This window comes from Pempheris klunzingeri, chromosome 7 (genome assembly GCF_042242105.1).
Source record: "Pempheris klunzingeri isolate RE-2024b chromosome 7, fPemKlu1.hap1, whole genome shotgun sequence".
NCBI classification, from domain to species: domain Eukaryota; kingdom Metazoa; phylum Chordata; class Actinopteri; order Acropomatiformes; family Pempheridae; genus Pempheris; species Pempheris klunzingeri.
In genome coordinates this window covers 23,055,070-23,077,363 of record NC_092018.1, presented here as the reverse complement: position 1 = coordinate 23,077,363, position 22,294 = coordinate 23,055,070, and the positions used below count along the sequence as shown (strand labels likewise).

Sequence of the window (22,294 nt, the reverse complement as noted above, 5' to 3'; positions counted from 1 at the left end):
TGTTGATGTGTCTGCTACCCTCCTGTCCTGACTCTGGAGAAGTGGGCGTCCAGTTGCCTGGCCACACCTGTAGGTGTGGTCCTACCTTATAAAAGGCCGTCTGTCCTTCTGCTCTCTCTCTGGGGCTGAGTTGCTGGCTGACCACATGGTCAGCAAACCTTTGTTGTTTAGAACGGTCATATTTCTGTTAAGTTATGTTGTGGTAATAAATATCTCCCTGCTACTTTTGTGTGTACCTGTGAGCCAAGGTTGTAACAAGGTACTGTTGTCTTCTGTCTGGGTCAGCATCACGGCGTTCCCGATATCGCCTTGCTGTCTCCGCTCCACCTGGACTCATTACTCTAAAAAGACAATTCAAAACATACCACTGACTCACCCTTTTTGGCAGTATGGACTTTGTTTGAGAAAAATGTTAAATGATCATCATCAGAATATGTAAAAGAAACCCTACTATACAAATGTCCACCCTGTCATGGACATTTTTGGCTAAAGTTAACATCTAAGAAGCACATGGTGGACCATCAGCTAGCAAAGTGATTGATTGTTGAAGTGGACTACATGCTGTTAAAATATATTTAGAATTTCTGTGAATTGTTTCTGTGAGTCATCTTTTACTCTGACAGGGTGGACATGTTCTGCTTGACCACATCTAACTAAAAATATAATGAGGTGAAAATGAGGAAATATAAGTGTAGATACTCACTGTACTTGCAGCACTGTACTTGCCTTGCAAAGACAAATTAGGGTGGTGATGTCAGTCAGTTAGTTTCTTAATGGGGCAATTACCCCATGATGACAGGGTGGACGGCAATTTTAGGGACTTGTACAAAATTATAATTGTAAAAAGAGAAAAAAAACAAACTCAAAATGACTTGTTTTACCCAAGAACTTGGTAAGAATAATATGAACATTTAAAAAGTATTTTCATTTTGCGTCATTTAATGTCTTATTACACTGCTTGAAGATAGATAGATACTTTAATAATCCTTAACAGGAAATTACAATAGCACAGCAGCTTTCCAAGCAGACATACATCAACAGTGCAAGCAGATAATACTAAACAGTCAAAAAACTCCAAAATCCAAAAACTGAACAGGTGAGTCGATTAGCTTAATAACCCTGACCCGCTATCCAGTATAATCACAAAATAATAACATAGCCAAAACCTAATAAATTAATATTCCCCCTAACCTTACAACTAAACAATTTAGTCTGTAAAACATGCAGGGAAACCTTCTGCACCAGGCTTGCACTGTTAACCAGCCAAGAATTTAGTTTGCATCATTTGTAAAGGAGAGTTCACCATCACTTAATCTAAACATGGTCTTTCCACCAACGCTGAATCCCGGACCTCCAGTATTTGTTACACCCAGTTAACGTGCATGACTCCATTTCACTGATTTGCTGTTATTTCTGAGTCACTTTTGTCCACGCCGTCTCCCTGCTTCCTGATCCTGATGGACTGGAATGCATCTCGAAATTTTTGTGAACCAAAACAGTACAGCAGTGGATCCAGGCAGCTGTTGATTCCTGCTAAAATCCAGGTGGCATAATACGCTGTCTCGATGTGCAGAAGAACGTGGCATTGCCACGGGTAGTACTTCTTTAGAACCACTGCCACGGTTCTTACCACATTCAGTGGCAGGAAGCACAGCCCGAATATCAGCAGACACACACCTATCATCCTCTGGGACTTCACCTTGACTTTCAGACCTTTAGCTGTGCTGATGTTGAGGCGAGTCAAGGTGCTTGCCAGACGACTGTAGCAAATGGCCGACACCAGCAAAGGGAGTAGAAACCCGAAGATGAAGAGGATGAAGTTAATGACAAAATAGGCATCTGTCAGGTTCTTCTGATGGATGGAGAGGCATTGACTGTTACCGCCCTCTTTACTTGGAGGAAGCATGAAAGCATAGATCAGAGCCTGGAGCAGTAGCAAAGACCAAACTCCTGCGCACAGCTTCCTGACAAACTCGTTCCGTTTCATGCGGGAGCTTCTGTTGAAGCGCACCACGACAGTGTACCGATGGATACTGATGAGGGTGAGGAATATGGTGCTGCCATAAAAATGTGCACTGAGCAGGGCAATCTTGACTTGGCACAGGAACCAACCGAAGGTCCAGTCGTTCCCCATGGTGAAGTACACTGCCATCATAGGAGTGACCGGGGTGGCAATGGCGTCGCTGAGGGCCAGGTGGAACTGCAGTGTTGTTCCAGAGGTCCAGCAGGGACACCGGCAGCAGAAGACCCAGAGACTGAAGGTGTTGAGGAGGAAGCCCAGGAAGAAGACCAGGCACAGGAGGACAGTGATGGACACGTGCTGGGTCTCCCCAAGGCAAGATCCAGAGTCATTGCTGCGGTTACCAAGCTGTGAAGAAACCACCAGAGGCTCCATCTTCTCAAAGATCTTCTTGTTTCCTACACCAGTGGGAAAAGAACAGAATTGCACGCATCAAAACCAAATACTACAAATGCAACTTTATTTACAAAATGGAGTTCACAAGAGGTTTAGCACTCCACCAACAATAACACTGCGTCATACGCTCGAGGTACACAAAAATAATGCATCATTAAAGAAATATATATAATGTATTATTATTATTTACATATTATAATATAAAATTAATAAAATGGAATTAAAAATCACACAAACCAAAAAAAAATGTACAGATCAAAGTTATTACACACAAGGCTCTCTCTTTTTAGAGCTTTAGAGTCTGTGCTCTGTGTCCAGGAAGAATTTGGAGTGTGGTGTACAGTTGATTTTGACTGATGACATACATGTTGCCAGACATTTCATCAGTAGAAATACAAAATAATGATGATTTGAATCCAATTTAAAATGAGTTTTGAGTGTCTTATTTTCTATTTAAAAAGTGATTCTTATATTTATGTTGGCTTTAGTGGATTGCTGTATACAGTAGTTAAAAAGAAAATAACTCTGGTGATGATATAATAATGATGGTGGTGGTGGTGTCATCAGGGTTATCTCAGCTGAGCTTGAAAAGTGCACACATTTTAACATGAAGTCTGTGCTACATACCGTTTGGACATTTACTAAGCTGACAGAGAGAGAGCTGTATTTTGGGAAATGCTTACTGCTTTGATTGCACTGCTCTCAAAGCATCGCCTTCGGCCAAAGCAGGCAGCTGTTCTCAACAAAGAAGTTTTAAAAGCACATTGCACATGACACTCTCCGCAGGGAACAGCAGACAGATACGGTTAGAAACTAGCTGGTGAACATAGTGGGTCCTTTTGCAACTTCAGAGACAGACATTTCCCTCAGGAAGAGGGAGGTGGAGGCCCAAAGGAGAGTGAATATTAAACTTAAATTTGCCAGGTGGCTAGAAACATGACTGCTGTGTAAATATGCAGTTGTTTGCGAACAAATTCACCGGATCAATTGAAAAGGTGATGTCATATGTCATGCCATGTTGTGTCATGTGTTATGTGTTTGGTGGATGTGGGCGTTAGGATCAGTGAAATAATTTCCTGTTCACTGTGTTGTTAAGGAACCACAGTAGAGCATGTTTGCCTCACAAGTCTATGAGTACATGCGGAACACAATCTTTTGCGTGACTTCCTCAAAGTGAGGCCTGGCTCTCAGTCTCCGCTCTTATTCATCCCAAAGGTGTTCTATCGGGTTGAGGTCAGGACTCTGTGCAGGCCAGTCAAGTTGTTCCACACCAAACTCTCTCATCCACGTCTTTATGGACCTTGCTTTGTGCGCTGGTGCGCAGTCATGTTGGAACAGGAAGGGTCCATCCCCAAACTGTTCCCACAAAGTTGGGAGCATGGAATTGTCCAAAATGTCTTGGTATGCTGAAGCATCAAGAGTCTCTTTCACTGGAACTAAGGGGCCAAGCCCAACCCCTGAAAAACAACCCCACACCATAATCCTCCCCTCCACCTTGGCACAATGCAGTCAGGCACGTACTGTTCTCCTGGCAACGTGAAGTTTGGAGGTCCGTAGCTATTGACTCTGCAGAAAGTTGGCGATTTCTGCACACGGTGGACCTCAGCATCCACTGACCCCGCTCTGTGATTCTACGTGGCTGATGTTCCTAAATGCTTCTACTTTCTAATAATATCGCTTACAGTTGATCGTGGAATATCCAGCAGGGATGAAATTCCACAAACCGTCTTATTGCAGAGGTGGCGTCCTATCGCACTAGTAAGTCACTGAGCTCTTCAGAACCACCCATTTTGCATCACAAATGTTTGCAAACGGAGACTGCATGTCTGTGCTTGACTTTATACACCTGTGGCAAGGGGTCTGATTGAAACACCTGAATTCAATAATTCACAGGTGTAGCCAAATACTTTTGTCCATATAGTGTAATTCAATCTGTCCTGTAGAGGAGTTGATTGACATTTTTGGCCCACATAGTGGACGCCTCCTGCATCCACCACTTCCTGCTGTCAGTATCGTCAAGGAACTGAGATATTCACAGATAAAACATTCAGCATTGGTTTCTCTTACGTGCATCTTGAATGTTGACACACTCAAGGAAATATTTACTAACTCAAGTCAAATATACTGTAGTAAGAGCATATATCAACACAATGATGTAAAATACTACATTCACGTTTTTCCTTTGTATATTCAATGTATATACAAGTAACATCAAGACACTTTTAGGGTCTGCGAACATGTTAATAAAAACACACTGTACATAAAGACCCTTGCTTAATGATATGGTAGATAAAATGATGGGTTTTTAGAACTTCATCTATGGGCCATCTGAAAGCTCTTACCAGCGTTGAGTTGTCCTCAGTATGTTGAGCTCAGCGAAACCTACTGAGGTGCTTCTCTTTCACACTGCCTACATGTGCAGCTACCAGGGGAGGTACCAACTGTGGTCTAAAGATACCACTTTTTTTTCAGTTTTAGTCAAGTGGTTGTCAGCAAATGACACCTTCTCAGCAGAAGTGTTATAGTGTTGCACAAGATGCGGCACTGCAATTTGTCACTTTTCCTAAAACACAACACCGCCACTATGCTTTTCTAAATAACCATTTATTTACAGGTTTGTTGCACTACTGAGAATTCAAATATACCACACTGATAGGCCAACAATATATGAAAATACTCTATATTTGGACAATAATGCAAGAGCACAAAGTTTAGAAAAGTAATGACCCCTCCCAGTTGGCTGCTGGACTACACTGTCCCTCTCAGAGACAAACATCTAGAGAAAATAAACCTACATAAAAGAAAAAAAAAAAAAAAAATCACATCAACAAGAACAATGTAAAAAGTCCAGTCCAAATCCTTGAGCCAACTGGTGGCTGTATTTACAGTCAGTCAACGACAGAGGCCTCTGCTTTCCTCTCGGCTTGTGCAGCATCTCAAAGAGGCGTGGTTGGGGTGGAGGCGGTGGTGGGGACAGTCACAGGGTGCAGCCCTAGATCCAGGGATGGAGTTTCATCTGGGAGTGGAGGGCTCTTCTTTTGGGCCTCCAGCTTCTCCGTCAGCTGGGTGTACAGCTCCTTCACCGGCTCGCTGCTCTGTGGTCACCAGGATCACAGCATCACAGCGTCAGTACATCCAGCGCAGACAAACTGATTTTTCCCATAGATACAACTGCTCTGTTTAAAAGGGTTCATCAATGGCAGAATCATGTCTTTTTTTTTTGTTACCAGTTAGTCTACTTCATTGATTGTGAGAAAGTTGTGGTTTTGCACATTTAAGTGTCATGTAATGGAATCCAGTTTACTGGTTCAGTGTGGTGATTTCATATGGGAGTCGGAAAATATCTGCCATGTCATCGATAAGTAGCTTCATTAGAATCACGATGATATTTCGGTCATATCAACCGGCCCAATATTTCTGTAAATATGTACCACTGTGTATATGACATGTACCACGTACAAGTACTTACATGTGGGTGCTCACTGATACAGACTATATATGAGTATTTAATAAGACCGTTACAGAATACTGTTACACTTCTGTCTGTCTGCTGCTGCTGCTCAGATGTTAGAGGGTCAGAGCGCTACAGATGTTTAAAATTATTATAAAGGACTAGAAAAGTAATCATTAGTAAAGATTATTTTTGGTTTTTTAATTAATTTAAAACAGGCAAAATCATAAGTTGATGCTTGGCAGAAGTAATTACTTAAAATGAATGAAAAACAAAAAGTTGATTGTGGCTGCTCATGCGATCCAATCTGCCCGATCCATCCGCTACCATGTGTGTTAACCAGCAGAACCCTGGTGTTAGTACGTCCCCAACTCCAGTTCATGTGCTGAACAACAAGAACCTTTCCCAGGGAGGAAATAACTGTGCCGATGATAACGAGGTGCTTTTATGTGATGAGAACGATGATGTGATTATAAGCTTACCAAAATGTCACTGTGGGACTGCAGGATAGAGAGAGACCTCTTGCTGATTCTAGTGGCCATTACAACTCTGGCCCAAATCTAAAGCTGAGTAAATGAAACCAACCTGTTTTGGAGGTTCAAGAGTTTTCAGCAAGGTTTCCATGCATGATGGTAGCACTTTGTGGTGGAGGTGCAGCAACATCCGGAGGGTGTGTCTGTGGACGTTCTCCTTACTAGAAAATATTCAGACAGAAATCAGGAGACAGGCACAGATGTTTGAGGTCAGGGTAATAAGAACAGTGTTGGAGGGTCCTTAGCAGTGAGGATGCCATCATGTTCACACACTAGTTAGGGTGCAGTCCATTTATGGAGTGTGGGCATGCTGTTGGGATCTGCTTAAATCAGCCTACCTGGAAAAGGAAGTCAGAAGGAAGCCATCAAATACAACTGAGCAAAAGTCTTCTGATCCAAACTCATCAGACAGCAGGGTCAGGTGTCCCGTCAGCAGGTGCAGGAAGATGTCCCCGAAGGCCATGTCATTGTAGGTCTCCACTGTGGGGCAACAGAGGAGATCCAACTCTTATTCTGACAAGTCCTGCAGCTCCTACTTTAAAACAGAGTTTTTCTTGCCACTGACCCCATGACACAAAATTCAGGGGGGGAGTGACACTCACCCAGGGCAGGCAGCAACCTCTGTAAGGCATTCTTGTTCCTCAATTTGGCAATGTGGAGGACGTAGTAGAGACCCATTTCACAGGCCACCCTGTTGTCCTGGAGGTACCTGCGGGGGGGGGGGGGGGGGGGGGGGGGGGGGGGGGGGGGGGGCAACAAAGAGAAGCTCAGTTGAAACAGTCCTCTGAAATGTCTGGTGTGACCTAAAACGTGTCGCAGTGAGAAGGAAGAACATGCCTTGAATGTCCTGCTATGACCCAGATAAGTCATCTTATGAACATGCTCACATTAAATGTGTGAGGTTGGTACGCCACAGCCAGTCACACACTTTATGTGCTTAATACGAGATAAGATGGTCGATATCCAATAGAAACTGAGTGTGCCAGAAGAAAAAATAAAAGTAAAACATAAAGAACATATCCTGGCTTCAGCTAAAGACCAGTTCCATTATGTATTAACCCCATCAGCCCTGATAAAAATGAACCCCATCAGTCAAATACCACAATAATACTACAAGAAATCAATATTCCTACGCCTTATTAGCAAACTAAGCTACCAAGCTCCTTGAGTGTTTCTACGGAGATCCATGGAACATGTTAAGTGAATCATGTTTGGTTGTGTCCCTCCCTCCTTACATGAGGAAAGAGGCATAGACACAACGTGAAGTCTGTACAGGCTTCTGATGGAATTAGTCTTCCTGTATTTCTTGTGATGCTCGTCACTGTAACGTCCATCAGAAAGACCACTGATGTGGTTTGACTTGAGTAGACAGTGACTATAAGTTGTTTAAGAGGAGGTTTGTTGCTGCCCTTTCTCAATATTCATCTGTGTTATGAGCTGCTTAAAATGCAGCAGGAAGCCCATAATTGCTACTAGTCACCTCTAGGATTTCCCCGATCATGTGGGTTGCTGTTCTGCAATATGTTATATATATTTCAGAAGCTGGAGCCAGAGAACAATTAGGATTCTCACATGAGAAATTACAAAACTTAAAACCAAATTATGAAAATATTTATCAATTCATGTGCAACTTCCATCATAATAAGCGACTAACTTGTTTACGCACCTTGACTGTAAAAGTGAGCATAGGGAAATTGGGTTCTGTCATGCAGAATAAACTAATGCATACATTAAATCAGATACGAGAGAGCTGCAGACAGTAGATAAAAAGCCACATCATTTGCATCAGGGCACAGTGGACACTAACATTACACCACTGTGCCTTCTTATTGACTCTGTCCTTTTGTCACTGATCTCTTCCTGATGACAGATGAGAGAAACGGATGTGATGATAACATGCTGACCCACTCATCTCCTGACCCAGTGCTGCCACTGACATAAGCAACTTTCCATGAGAATTTCATATATCATGTCCCTCCTCCTCCTCCTCCTCCTCCTCCTCCTCCTCCTCCTCCTCCTCCTCCTCCTCCTCCTCCTCCTCCTCCTCCTCCTCCTCCTCCTCCTCCTCCTCCTCCTCCTCCTCCTGATGCTCTTCACCTGTTGAAGGCGTCTGGCAGGGTGGTGGGGTATGACAGCGAACTCTTCTCCTCACTGGGAAGCTTCTGTTCTACATTGAAGGTGTGATCGTCAACAACCACTGACATCATGGCGGGCAGGAAGCGAGTCACCACCTCCAAATCCTGCGAGCAGAAACACAAGAAGTCCAATTTATTTCAACAGGTTTTAATGCAATGCCCTTCACCCTCTACCCATTACAGGGTGAACCACAAATGACTCCGTGTTGAAGTATACACACAGACTGTATTTTAGTAGTTACTTTACAACGTGACCTGGAGTGAGATACCGTACGCACCAATCGAGGCTCTTTAAAGACCTGGCTGTCAATCATGTCCCATGCTCCCTGGCCCAGCGACAGCATCCTCAGCAGCAGCATCAGGTCTGGACTGTCCTGTTCACAAACAGACACCATGACTCGGCATTCTGTTGATCCAGAATGGGGAGCTCTATCGTGACAACACGTTTAATTATGGTGGAAACACTCTTAACACTCACAGGGTGTGTCGGTGAAAATAATCCAGTAACGCAACACAGATCTAGAATAGTTAATGTTCTATAAGAGGAGTATTAATGTCTCTTACAGTGTAGTAAGTCCAGTGGTAAAGCAATAAGTCAATTAATGAGTTGATATTATCCTTGATTGAATATCTTTAAAGTGATTATGTGACACGGCTGAGCAGTGTTGCTGGGTCACGCAACCACAACTAGTCTTTATTATTCACTACAGAGCCGCATTTATTTCTTTATGACACTGTTTGATCATTTTATCCACATTCACATTTGATATTTAAATGTGCCCTGAGAGGCTGTCTTGTAAATCATTACATATGCGCTTCCTTTTAATGTTACTCATCAAAACACAGTGTGTGTGTGTGTCCCGGACACACATCCATGTTTTCCTGCTGGCAATCTCCTTCAGTTCTTTTCTGGCTACACTGTTTTCCAAGTCTCCTGCTGCATCAACACAACCGACTGTCGATCAGTCGATGACACCGTCGGCATGATTGTGCATCATGTCACTTGCATCCCCATGGGCAGTATGCTCACCCTGGGTAAAGCGTCCTGACTCAGCAGCTCTTGCAGGTTCCTCATGATACTCAGGACCAGGGTGTTACAGGCGAACGGGTCACAAAGGATCATGGACAGGTCTCTGGAATGCACAGACACTCTCCATTAATTCATCAGAGGTGAACAGCTCCATTCATCAACTTAAACTGTTGTGTCATCTGTTACCCGAGGACTTGCTCTTGCCCTTTCTTCACTCCATCCAGGAAACCTTGCAGCTCTCTGGCTCGCTTGCCGTCCACAAACTTCTCCCGGATGCATGCGTCTAAACACCAAGTGAACTGACAACAGAAACACAAAAAAGAAAATTGTGTAACACAAAGGTAAGCGCAGTGGTACGATAGTGTGGAGAGACCGACCTCCCCTCACTGTTTGTGTCCTTACCTTATGGCAGGGGTCTACGGAGCAGATCTCACTGATGTCCAGATCGTGAAGAGACATCAGCAGCTCTGCCCTCAGCGTGCAGTAGTGGACGTTCCGCGTCCGCAGGAAGAGTGTTCGTAAAAACTGCAGCACCATGTCGTACAGCTTCACATTCTTCCCGATCATCTGGGTCAGCTTTAGGACCACCTGCAACCACAGAGAAGCTCAACAACGAAGCATCATCTCGCACAGGGAGTCATGTCTCAAAAAAGGCCAGTGTTTATTTGACATCTAATGCGATGAGCGGGACTCACCTCGCCTTGGCGCCGTGTTTTGGGAGAAGGGCTGAAGAAATTGTGCAGGATGGAAAGGTCGCTGCTGAACAGAGCTGCTTCCTTCTCTACAATGTACTGCTTTAGGAGGGGTGACACTTCATCCCCAAACAAAGCCTGGTTGTCCTGCCAGATCTGCCTTTTCACCTCCACGGCACACACCTTGTACAGTTCCTTGTCGGCCATCACCATCTTCAGTTTCTTCTCTGGCACCTGTGGGAAAGAGTACAGCCTGAAGCTTAGTTTTTCACCTGTTGCTAACCCAATTTTAGGATTCTGACTCTAAAGACCAATATAAATATGAAACTTGGTGGAGACCAAATGGAATTTGGTTTAAAGTAGTCATTTGTTCCCAGAGGGTCCTATCAACTTTCATCTAGCTCGATCAACAGGACAGAATAACAAGATACAGATGGTACAGAGTGGTAATCCCGAGTGTTTGCAATGTGTTATTCCACCACAAGCCTCAATAAAACATATAAAAATCTTAATGAGAACCCTAACATTTACTTAACATTATACTGAGTGACACTTTTCAGTGTGTGTGATGCCCAATGGATAAACTGAAGGCTAACTGTTTGAATTAAGGTGGAATGCATCAGTCCCAACTTTAAGACTACTAAATCTTAGGTCTAACAGTAATTCACAAAGCTTACAGTAAGTCAGCTGCTGCGGGTAATGCACCCCATTGCTTCAGTGTTAGAAATACAATGGTAGTGAACTTTTAAAAGACTCTTTTGATTATGGGTGAGGGAATGAAGCTCAGCTCAGCACCAAACTGAAACTGTGCAACATCACAGAGATGCTTATGGTTTGCACAACTCTGCACTACTTTAACAGCCACTCCCGCTGATGGGCTCGATGCAGATGAGAACACGCAGCCGAATGCAGACGACAGACGGAGTTGCATGTAGGTAAAGAGAACTGTGTGAAATGACCCCTTCAGTGGATAAAGATTTTTTTCTGTGAGCAGGACCTTTTGTGAAACGTCGCTCAGGAGGAGGGTCCCATCGAACCATGAAGAAGAATCACACGTGTTCAGTCTTGTATGGGGGGTTTTATGTTCTAAATGTACTTTACTGTCTAAGAGCGTACATGTGTACAAACAAAGCCTGTGATGGAGGCACCGCTGCAGGAACTAGCCCTAAAACACTTACCTTGGGTAGATGCTTCAGCACCTGCATTACTACTGGTTGAATGGACGGCATTTTGACGAGAGGAAAGCTCTTCTCCAGCAGCTCTTCCAGCTTCCCATACCTGTAAAGTAGATTGTAAGAACACAAAGCACAATGGCATCCTGGCTGGTTCCTTCAGAGAACATCATTCCAAGGCAAAAACAACCAATGACACACCGGTCGTCCTCCTTGCCCTCCGCTATGGTGGCGACTCGCTCCATCAGCTTCTCTCGAAGTTCATCAAAGACAGACTGGTGGAACTCCAGCCGAGGCGTTCCATGGAGGTCGAGGAAGGGAAGAGCAGACTGGAGGGTTGGCAGCAGGATGCCATTTTCCATCTGCGGTCATCAAACAATCATCGGTGTGTCAGTTCCAAGCTGTAACTGGTCGGTTCAGAGCTCACCGAATAAATGTTCTTCTGCTTACGTGCATTAGCTGATATAAAACTTTAAAACATTTCATAAAAACTGTCAAATCTTCCAGGAAATGCTGCATATAAATGGTTCCTATACTTAAAAACTGCTTCATGCAGTCTCCCTGGCTCATTTCAAAAGAATCAAATGAATTTTCATTTATCTATTTAAACACCACACGCCCTTCATACGTCTTTGCTTGCAGCTCACATGGTGAATGTGTAATAAGTCACCTAACATGTTAGCCAGGACAGAAGCACACTTATCTATTTAGGAAGAAGGAACTTAACACACACACACACACACACTGTTTACCACCTGTAGATTATAGGAGCGGCTGCGTGTTTTTTAGGTGGTCTTCTTGCATGTGTTTGCCATTTTGGTTGCAATAGTTAATGAATTAATAAGCATATTAGGAAAAAGCAAAAAAAGATAGACAGTAAAAGTGATGACAGAAAGCACACCTTACTAAAGAGCATCTGTTTGGAAGGTTAGTACAGTTAACTACATCTCTGTACATACTGTCTTTTAACTTTGCCTTTTTTTTAATTTTTTTTATTTATTTATTTATTTTTTTTATCTCCATGCGCAATAATTTCATGACAAAAGAGCCAATAACGACGTGAAAGACTTTCAAGTGCGTGCGGCTAATATTCTTGAGTGAAGCCACTTCTTTTCCTGTGGCTCAGACTGGGGTTGGCTTTAGCTTTAGCTTTAGCCTGCTGAACACACCCCATCCTGCCCGCAGCGGGTCGCTCCGCTCTGCCTACATCCACGCACCGACGAGCTCGCGCAGGTGAAACAGCGAATTTTCAGGAAACGTAACCGAGAGCAGGCTGTCGTTACCGGTCTGCATTTATAATGCGACTATTAGCTCGCAAAATCCCCAAATACGAGCGGCACCAGTACTTAAATGTGCTTCCCAGACTACTGAGAACGCGCAGCACCGTGAAGCAGAGTTCATCTGTCTTTCATCTTTGCTAACCGTCGCTGGATGAGCAGCTCGCGCGCGGCAGCTAGCTTAGACGCTACGGAGCACCTGTAGAAAATGGAGCGTCAGCCGTACACCGTTTGGAGCAGCCCGTCTGTGAAGTGTGCAAACAACAAGGGTCGGACTGCAGACCGGTACAATTAGCAGCTATGTGCTGCAGCGTTACCTGAAACTGGTCGATGGCTTTCAGAGGCTCTGTGCAGTTGGTGAGAGTCTCTTTAAGATCCTCTCCGTTGGATATCCCGAGCTCAGGCAGCCCCGCGAACATTTCCCTCTCTGTCTAATCATCAACTTGAAGATTTAGGGGAGAGTAAAGTATTATAACATGTGAGCATGCAGCCGGAAAGACAATCGCTTGCAACCAAACACAGTAACACACTACGCTCTTTTTCGTCAAAGCAGACGTCCTGTGTGCAACTTCATAAACAGCCCGTCGGAAACACCAGAGAAGAAAAGGTTCCGTGATCCATTCACGCTCCGCCGGAAGCAGAGGGCTCATGAAACGCGTCTTGTTCTTCGGTGGTGAGTTTGACAGCTGCTGGCCTGCTGTAATGGCTAAATCCAAACCTTTGAACGTGTCACTCATGAATGTGAATTAGAAACGTGTTTCTAAATGATAATGATCACAAACAGGACTCCACGGACGCTGTTTTTGTGGCTTCAGATGACTATAAGCACATGTAATCATTGCTTTTACTGGTGAATAAATAAATAAGTCACTTTGCCACTGAAGAACAAAAGTATTGACACAGTTTGCCAACATAATCTGTAAAACCTGTAGCCCCAGTGAATACTGCAGAGACATTATAAAATGGAAGCCCAGAAAGATTAAGCCACCGTAACAGGTCGTATAAGACTTAGATGTGACAGATTTATTCAGCTCATTAGACTGACCGAAGCTGATTACTCATTAGATCGTTGGAACATTTATTTATGTACTTATTCATTCATTCATTCATTCATTCATGATTTGTTGGTAAATGGTCAGCTAATGGTGCCTTGGGCCTCTTCTGAAGCCCATATGGGCTGTTTCTGTCCCAACTAGCAGAAAACAGAGAAAGTATTGCCACGATGTGGTCATTGCAAATGAATGTCAGAATACATAATGTATCTGAAACATAGTTTATTCTGTGGTTTAATTTTAAACACACTGACATGAGTCTGCACAAATGTGCAGAAAGTTTGCGAATATACAAAGAAAAGTGTGCAGGACATATTTTACTGCTGCTACAGACACTGAAAGTTTTGGACGGACGTGTGTATACTCTGTAAGGAAGATGAACTGGACGGGGACATGTTGCTCTTAAACCATGCCTTCTTCACTTTCGCACTTACTGTTGAGCACCACTAGGCTTCCCATTGCAAAGAGGAGCAGGGCGATGAAGAGGAAGAGAATGGCAGTCCAGGGTCCTGAGGGCAGAGCCTTCATTATTCCAGGTTTCTCTGCTGGTACTATACCGCTCAGACTCAGCATGCACCCCAAAGCCCAGCCCACAGATGCTCCCCCTGCCTGCAAAAACACAAGAAGGGAACCACTGAAACCACAGCACACCATGGTTTAGCTCCCTGATTTTAGGAATTTCAGACAGTGGCTGAACACAGACTGAAATCCCAGTAGATGATATGAACAAAAATGTTCAGAGTATTTGCTTTATTCCTGACCTTTTTCTGAAAAGAGATGGAAGGGAGGGAGTGCTCATCGAAGCCGTAGCCCTGCGTCAAGAGGACTTGGACGAAATTGGAGACGGCGCAGACATTTTTCATGTATTTCTCTGACTGCTTTGTCTTTTTCGTCATCTGTGTGTGGAAATATAATGGGTTAAGATTTTTGATCTAGTTGTTCAAATCTCAATCCTGTTGATATTGTCTGCCATCGCTGTAGACATCCTTCAATCACACATGGCTTTTTGCTTTAAGACATGACCATGTCTTAGAATCTTTATTTGATGAGGGGTTCGGCTCAGACAGCCGAGAGTACCTCAGACATGGTCATGTTGCAGACGAGTCGGATTGCCTCCTTCAGTCGACTGGGGGACGTGATAGAGATGTTGGTGAGGCGGTTGATGTAGCTGTGAGTGAAGAAGAAGGCAGAGAATGCCTGTGGACAAGAAGGGGGCGCTCAGTCAGTCCCACACTCTTCCCGAGCTAGTTTTCAGACAAAAAGTTAAGCAGCACTTAACTTACTAAATATAATTCTGAGGTGCTTGTACTTTAGTTGAGTATCTGGCTCATCACTGGCTGATGTTAATACACTGAGGAACAGTCCATAGTTACTACATAGTTGCTAATTGGCACTGTGTTTCATTCATATCATTCCATTCATTTCATATTCCTGTCCATACTTGTACATTTATGTCCATAGTGTAAATATTTATTTATCATTACAACATATATTGATTTACTATTGCTTATTTTCTACTGTTGTTTTCTATATTCGTTCTTTTTTTCTATTACTTGTTGCTGCTGTAACATGTTGAATTCCATCAATAAAGCCCATCAATAAAGAAAAGTCTAAGTCTATTTCAATTGTTCTTGTTCGACTTGTTCATTGAACACAGCTGAAAAGTTTGTAAATTTTGCCAATACATCTAATTTGCAGTCCCATCAACCCATCCCTCTATCAATCATTTTGAGAAAATGTTCTTCTCCTTATAACTGCAGTAGACGTAAGATTGACTGAGCACAAGTATCTACGTTGTACTTCTACTCCACTGCAGTACAGAGGGGAATGTTGTACTTTCTACTCCACTGTATTTATTTGATAGCTTTAGCTACTAATTACTTTGCATATTTGGATTAATACAAATTATAACTAATCAAATAGTATACGATGACGTATTATTAGAGGTCAAGCTGCCCAGCAGTATATAGAGTTATACCCAACTTTATCAGCTGCAAGTATATTTTCATGCTAATACTTTTGGATTTTTATTTCAGTAAGATTTGGAATACAGGACCTTTGCTTGTAACACAGTGTTTCTAGTTTGAGTTATTGCTACTTTTACTTAATCCCTGGCAATAACTGAAAGCTGAGCACCACCTTACTGTTTAGGCTGAAATTCAGTCTAACAGCAAACACTGTGTGACATACAAAATACTTTCACCTATGAAGGACACATTTGTAAGTTCCTTTAGATTTCTGCATTCTGTTCCATTCTTACATTCCAGTCACCCCATGTTCAAAGTGACCTACAATAAATGCATTCAAGCTCACAAGGAACGAGAGCCAAATCCCTTGAAGAAATTGGATGTGCAACCTTCACGCATAAACAGCTAAAAACACATGAAAAGCTATTTTCCAGGAAGTAGTGTGTTATTATGTATGCCAAGTGTTTTAATTTAGGTAGACAGTATGATGTGGAGAATAGGCAAGTATTGCACTTCTAACAATATTCAACCAGCAAAAATGTTTACGCTGATGTAAAATGGAGATATTCAAAAAGGCAAAGAATGGAACCAGCGTGAATGTAAAATATCTTTGCTCTCTGAGTAAAAACTGTTCTGCTCTCTTTTGGAACTTTGGCCCCTTCAGCTGTACTGATATGTAGCTGCATGTTGCTGTCTCTTTCTGAAAGGCTGCCTCACCATGAAGTTTCCTCTCACACTGGGCTGGAAGATGCCATCAAATGAGCACTTGGAGTAAGAGCAGCTGTGGAAGGAGAACATCTTTTTTATGTTGTCCAGGCAGGTCTGATAGTCTCCTGTGCCCACTACTGACACAGACATCTGGGGATTAAACTGCACCGGTCTGTACTTCTTAGTGCACGGAGAGTCAAAGACGTCAGCCAACTTCACAGATGTGTTAAACCGTTGGGGATAGCAGGGATGGGACACTTGGGGCTTCACATGTTGAGTCTTAAAGAGGTAAAACAGATAAAAGCGAAACATTCTTTTGGTGAATATGAAAAGCAGTTGCATCACATGACAGATACCTTTACTACATATAATTCCAAATAAACTGGCAATAATTTAACCGTAGTTTACACCCCAGGATCATCCTTATCCTCTCAGTTGGTCAAGAAGAAAGAAATCATGAAAATGTTAATGTTTCTTAACAACATCCATATGTGACTGTTGTCCATACTCATTTTTTGAACTGTACCGTGATAAAATGAGCCAGCAGTTTCCTCAGGAACTGATCTTGGCCATAGCACAGGAAGCTCTGGGTGTAGAGTCGGTAGGTTTGTCTGTAAAGCTCAAGCTCCATCACATTGTCCTTGTCCTCCACCTCCTCTGAAGTCTCAAAAGTAATCTGAGTGGAAGCCCCGCCTAAATCCAAAGCTCCAATGGTCTCCCTGTCTGGATTCAGCCAACGTCCGGCAAAACTATACTGATGGACAAGGAAGGACAATTCAAGACATGAGAGACACAGAGTTTATCGGAGAAAAACAACCAGCCAGAAACAATTTGTCTGTCCTAATACCCACACTTTTGGTCCTGAACACCTCAGTGGGTGTTCACATGCTCATAGGTAGCTAGGCAAGTGTGTAGGCAACCTCCACTAACTTAATACTAACAATCAGTTCATTTCAGGAATCACTTTGCATGCAAAATGTACAAACTTTCAGCAGTGTTCATTGAACAACTCAAACAAGAACATTTGAAATAGCTCAACACAACTAATATCACAGGTGGTTTCTCCAAATTAAACTGTCACAAACAATCTGTCACTATCAGTGACTGCTGCGGTCTCAAAATGATTCACCCCCTTCTTGACAAGCATCTTTAGTCTTTTAGAGCAGTCCTTATGACCTGCTGCAAATGTGATGCACAGCCAGACACCAGCTTCTGACAGCTTTCCTGAGGAACCTGAGTCTATTCCTCATGGTCAATACCCTCCAGCTCTCTAATGTTCTTGGGTTTGTGTGCTGCAACCACCTTCTTAAAATCCCACCAGAGATTTTCCGTGGAATTCAAGTCAGGAGACTGTGACGGCCACTCTACTATCTTCCAGGACTTTTCCTGAGGCCAATCCTTGGTGGACTGTGAGGTGTGTTTGGGATCACTGTCCTGTTGGTCCAATGACGGCCAAGCTTCAGCTTCCTCACAGACGGCCTGATCTCCTAGGATTTCCTGATACTTGCTTGAATCCATCTTCCCCTCCAAATCCTGACGGTTTTTAGTACCAGAAGAAGTAAAGCAGCCCCAGAGCATCACAGAGCCACCGCCATGCTTCACTGTAGGCAGGGGGTTCTTTTCAGCAGATGCCTCATCCTTCCTCCTCCAGACACACCTCTGATCCACAGACCAAAGAAATTCCAGGTTTGTTTCACTGCTCTACAGAAAAAGAATCCCAAAACCTCTGTGGCTTATTTAGATAATAATAATGAGGCCCTTGATTAATTAATGAGTTAATGAATTAATTAAACACCTGATTTACAATTGAGTGCTCTTATGAGGGATTCTATTCAGGGGGTTGAATAATTTTGAGACTGCAGTTCTCATTAAAAGTAATATTTTGTGTTGGATGTGGAGAAACCACCTGTAATAACAGTTGTTTTGAGCTATTTCTGCCATCAGACTCTTCAACAGCAGCATCACTGGCTGATGTTAATACACTGAGGAACAGTCCATAGTTACTACATAGTTGCTAATTGGCACTGTGTTTCATTCATATCATTCCATTCATTTCATATTCCTGTCCATACTTGTACATTTATGTCCATAGTGTAAATATTTATTTATCATTACAACATATATTGATTTACTATTGCTTATTTTCTACTGTTGTTTTCTATATTCTTTCTTTTTTTCTATTACTTGTTGCTGCTGTAACATGTTGAATTTCCCCCTGTGGGGAATCAATAAAGAAAAGTCTAAGTCTATTTCAATTGTTCTTGTTCGACTTGTTCATTGAACACAGCTGAAAAGTTTGTAAATTTTGCCAATACATCTAATTTGCAGTGGGGGTTGATTCATTCTGATCGCAACTGTATCTAACGAACATTGAGTATCATATCCCTCTATCAATCATTTTGAGAAAATGTTCTTCTCCTTATAACTGCAGAAGACGTAAGATTGACTGAGCACAAGTATTTGCATGCTTGCGGTCTTCATGGGCACTGCTAATTACCAGAAATATGTCATACAAGTGGACACTTGACTACTTGCATATACTGCAAGTTTGGCTAAGTTAGAAGCAGCTATAAACACGTTCATCTTTCCTCAGGGTAACTCACACCCGCCTCATATGATGACGACGACATCCTGACGTGCATCACAGAGTTGACGTGCATCATACAGCACTGTCCTATTTACCACTGCTGAGCTGACAGTCCTGAAAAGCAGAAACATTCTCCCTTTTGCTCCTTGGATCTGCACGTCCTGGTAACTGTACAGTGGCTACTTCCTCTGTTGTGATACATGTGGGGCGCTTTTTAGTCTAGCATATAATCACTGCATCTTTCAGTCTGTGTTGACACTACCACTAGGTATTACCAAAGTCAGATTTCAATTCCAGTCCACAGCGGGTTCGTTGTGACGATGTCTGAGCACTTCAGGGAGCATTCTTTCCTCTGTGACTGTCTACGTGTTGTGCAGAAAGGACAACGTTTTAAAACAGAGAGAGTCAGAACTCACCTTGACGAAGTTTTCCAGTAAGTAGTTGACTGTGACCCAGCCGTACACCCCCTCCTCCTGTCCACTCAGGATGGTTGCCTCTTTGAATTTGAAAGGGTAAGACCGCAGTTTGTTTTCCACCTCCCTCAGTATCAGCCGAGACTCAGTGGCATTGACTAGGCTATTAAAAGGTGGGAAGAGTTCAATTGGGAATGAAACAATGTTAAATCCTTTAAGATCCATTTAATGTATTCATGCATAACTGATAAGGAGTGGTAGTAACGCTGGTGTAATGTCTTAATCTTAATCTTAGTCTTGATCTTAATGGGAATTTCAACTGACTTCAAGAGCCTCATGCCCGCCGTCGCTCCCAGATAAAGTGGAGTTTGATGGTGTCTGAATTTGGGGATATCCTTTTTAGCTTGTTCCAGACAGGCCTCCAGACTTCCTGCCGCACCACCACGTACACCTGCATAGCTGGATATCCCTCCACCTTGACAGAAAGAGAAACTAGTTCCACTTACAAAGAACTTAGGCTGACCTTCTCCAAACTGATGCCTTACTTCCTCTTTTAAATGATGCCCCTCTGAGATAAAGGCTCTAGTGGTTGTTTCTATGGAAACTCTGAAAACAAACCAAGGCAAGAAGAGGAACATTTGGCAGGATGGCACAAACTGTCTGGTGAGGAAGTGGACCAATTAGGAACTAACGTCTTACACAAGACATAACGTGTTGACCTTGCTTCTGTGAACTTCTAATAAAGTCATTGGATAAGTTTCTATAAGATGTCATTGTGGGGGTGTCTTTACCACCAGGGTGTTCTGGGGTTAAAGGGTCGGTTCAGGCAAATGAAAAAAAAACCTCCCCTTTTGCCACTTAAGTCTTGTGGTACTCTAGCCATGCAGATAACTTCACTATAGGTGTACTTTTAGTTTACCTGACCAGGTTTTGAAAAATATATCTTGGAGATTTGCAATGGAAGGTACCCGGTGAAATGACCTGTACCATACTGTGATGAAGGATACGTTTCAGAGATGGAAACCTCAAAACCAAAGAAATTTTAACTCAAATTTTCTGCATGGGTAGATACCACAAGAGGTCAAATAAAAAATGTATTTCTTTTTTGTAATTTGATTAAATAAATACAGTAAATAAAGTTTACTGTATTGAATACTTGTAGTTCCTTGGTGGGTTCAGGTGACTTGACTACCCACATCTTGCTGTCAGTGTTAGCCTTTAAAACCTCCACCAGGCAAACCTTACTTAAAAGCGGTGATGCCAGCCCTGTCTCACCCACAGGGTCCCGTCTCACCTATTGCATGACACTCGCTGTGCTGGGTAACAATACCAGTGCCATTTTGCTTGTCAGCCGGCCATTTGTAGACGTACATGGAGGTGTGGGATGAGCCCGCGTCCAGAACTATTCCATACTGAAACAGGCAAAATCAAATGAAATGTCAGAACAAACAGCAGCTACGTTTTGCTATTAATAATGCTGCTCTAAATATGAAGTATCACACTGCCCCAATATATTGTGGTGCTGATGCATCACCTAAAATGACTCAGTGCACCTCTCATAACACAGGTTCACTGACCACACCAGTTCAAAACTGCTCTGAAATGTTATCTTCTGTGCTCATTTTATTTACTGAGATATTTGCATTAGCAGTTGTAACCACTCTGTGGTTGCTCTCTTTAGTCTGCACTTACTGTAACTGTGGTATTGACAGGATCTGGCAAAAGCATTAGACCTGCTGTGAAACACCTTTTCGTTAGTACCAATTTTGCCAACACATTTCTTGTCACAAGACTAAAAAGGAGCCCTGCAGGTTTACTGACTGATTATGCATTGTGGTGTCCCATTCAGCCAAGCTGACTTTATCTCCCTTTGTGTGCTCTTTTGCAATGACCGCTTCAAAGCATCACGTTTTATTCAAGTGCTATTCATAAGGCAAAAGGCAAAGGCAGCTCATGGCAGAATGAGATGAATTCATGTTCCCTCTGAAGTGTCTGTGACATTAACAAAAAGGAAGAGCGCATGAATACGTTCTCAGACAGAATGTGAAATAAAACACACAGACCCCTTCTTTTTTTTTTCTTTTTGTCTCATTCTCTCTATGTTGTGTTCTCTTGCGTGCGCTGCATCTCTTCCTTCTGCAAACATCTGTTGACCTTTGAGGTTGGCACCTCCTGCATGTTGGCTGATGAGCTGTCATTTTGCTTTTGAGCATTTAGCTGACACACAAACTGATGGCTGAGCAAGTTCCGATCAGGACATATGAGTCTCAGACTGTGACCATTTAAGTAGAATCTTTACGCAACAGCTTTTTGGAAATGCACAGCTGGTTAAAATAAAGCACAGTATTAAATTGGGTCAACTGTGCCAACCTCGGAACTTCTAATGTGTTCAACTGCAAATGATACATGAGGCAAAGCACTGAGGTGCAAGTAAGAGATGTCTTTGTGATGTAAATATTTATGTAATGAGCAATTCTATTGCAACTGCTGATGATGAAGTATAAGAAGTATACAATTAGGACGAGGAAAAAAAAAGACTGTCACTGTGAAAAAGTCAGACAGGAGAACAGACTCAAAATGACCCAGCAGGCACACATGGAAATATTACTATTGAGAAATATCAGTAAAATTAAATTATTTTGAAACAACACCTTTATTTTCAGCAAGAGGACTATCCAACTAACAATAAGAACTAACGGGCATTCGTCCAAAAAACCTTTTGGATGCACCAAGTATGACATACACACTAATTCTTTTCATTACCATGTTTTCCCGAGGCCTCTCAGTTTCTTCAGCCGGAAGGACCAGCAGCACAATCCCGATTGCTGCCAGTGTCAGCAGCAGAACAGCAGTGGTGGTCC

The 22,294-nt window shown here is 42.8% G+C and overlaps 3 protein-coding genes across 3 annotated transcripts; all 3 read right to left on the bottom strand.

Annotated features, from left to right (window-relative positions):
• Positions 1-1,078: 1,078 nt before the first annotated feature.
• On the bottom strand, positions 1,079-2,395 carry LOC139204481 (P2Y purinoceptor 2). The gene has a single exon (XM_070834515.1). It carries the CDS (start codon positions 2,393-2,395, stop codon positions 1,394-1,396), a length of 1,002 nt encoding a protein of 333 aa, XP_070690616.1. The 3' UTR covers positions 1,079-1,393.
• A 2,623-nt stretch (positions 2,396-5,018) lies between these two features.
• nelfb (negative elongation factor complex member B) lies at positions 5,019-13,240 on the bottom strand. Its single transcript, XM_070833778.1, has 13 exons — positions 13,024-13,240; positions 11,631-11,791; positions 11,436-11,535; positions 10,261-10,491; positions 9,968-10,153; positions 9,752-9,864; positions 9,566-9,668; positions 8,814-8,909; positions 8,498-8,640; positions 7,003-7,109; positions 6,739-6,880; positions 6,453-6,561; positions 5,019-5,511 (listed from the first exon to the last, which is right to left on the bottom strand). The coding sequence occupies exons 1-13, from the start codon at positions 13,123-13,125 to the stop codon at positions 5,353-5,355; spliced, it is 1,752 nt and encodes a 583-aa protein (XP_070689879.1). The 5' UTR covers positions 13,126-13,240; the 3' UTR covers positions 5,019-5,352.
• A 770-nt stretch (positions 13,241-14,010) lies between these two features.
• On the bottom strand, positions 14,011-22,294 carry LOC139203911 (ectonucleoside triphosphate diphosphohydrolase 2-like). Its single transcript, XM_070833819.1, has 9 exons — positions 22,197-22,294; positions 20,728-20,845; positions 19,758-19,908; positions 19,437-19,596; positions 16,960-17,187; positions 16,443-16,712; positions 14,836-14,955; positions 14,520-14,654; positions 14,011-14,367 (listed from the first exon to the last, which is right to left on the bottom strand). The coding sequence occupies exons 1-9, from the start codon at positions 22,197-22,199 to the stop codon at positions 14,161-14,163; spliced, it is 1,392 nt and encodes a 463-aa protein (XP_070689920.1). The 5' UTR covers positions 22,200-22,294; the 3' UTR covers positions 14,011-14,160.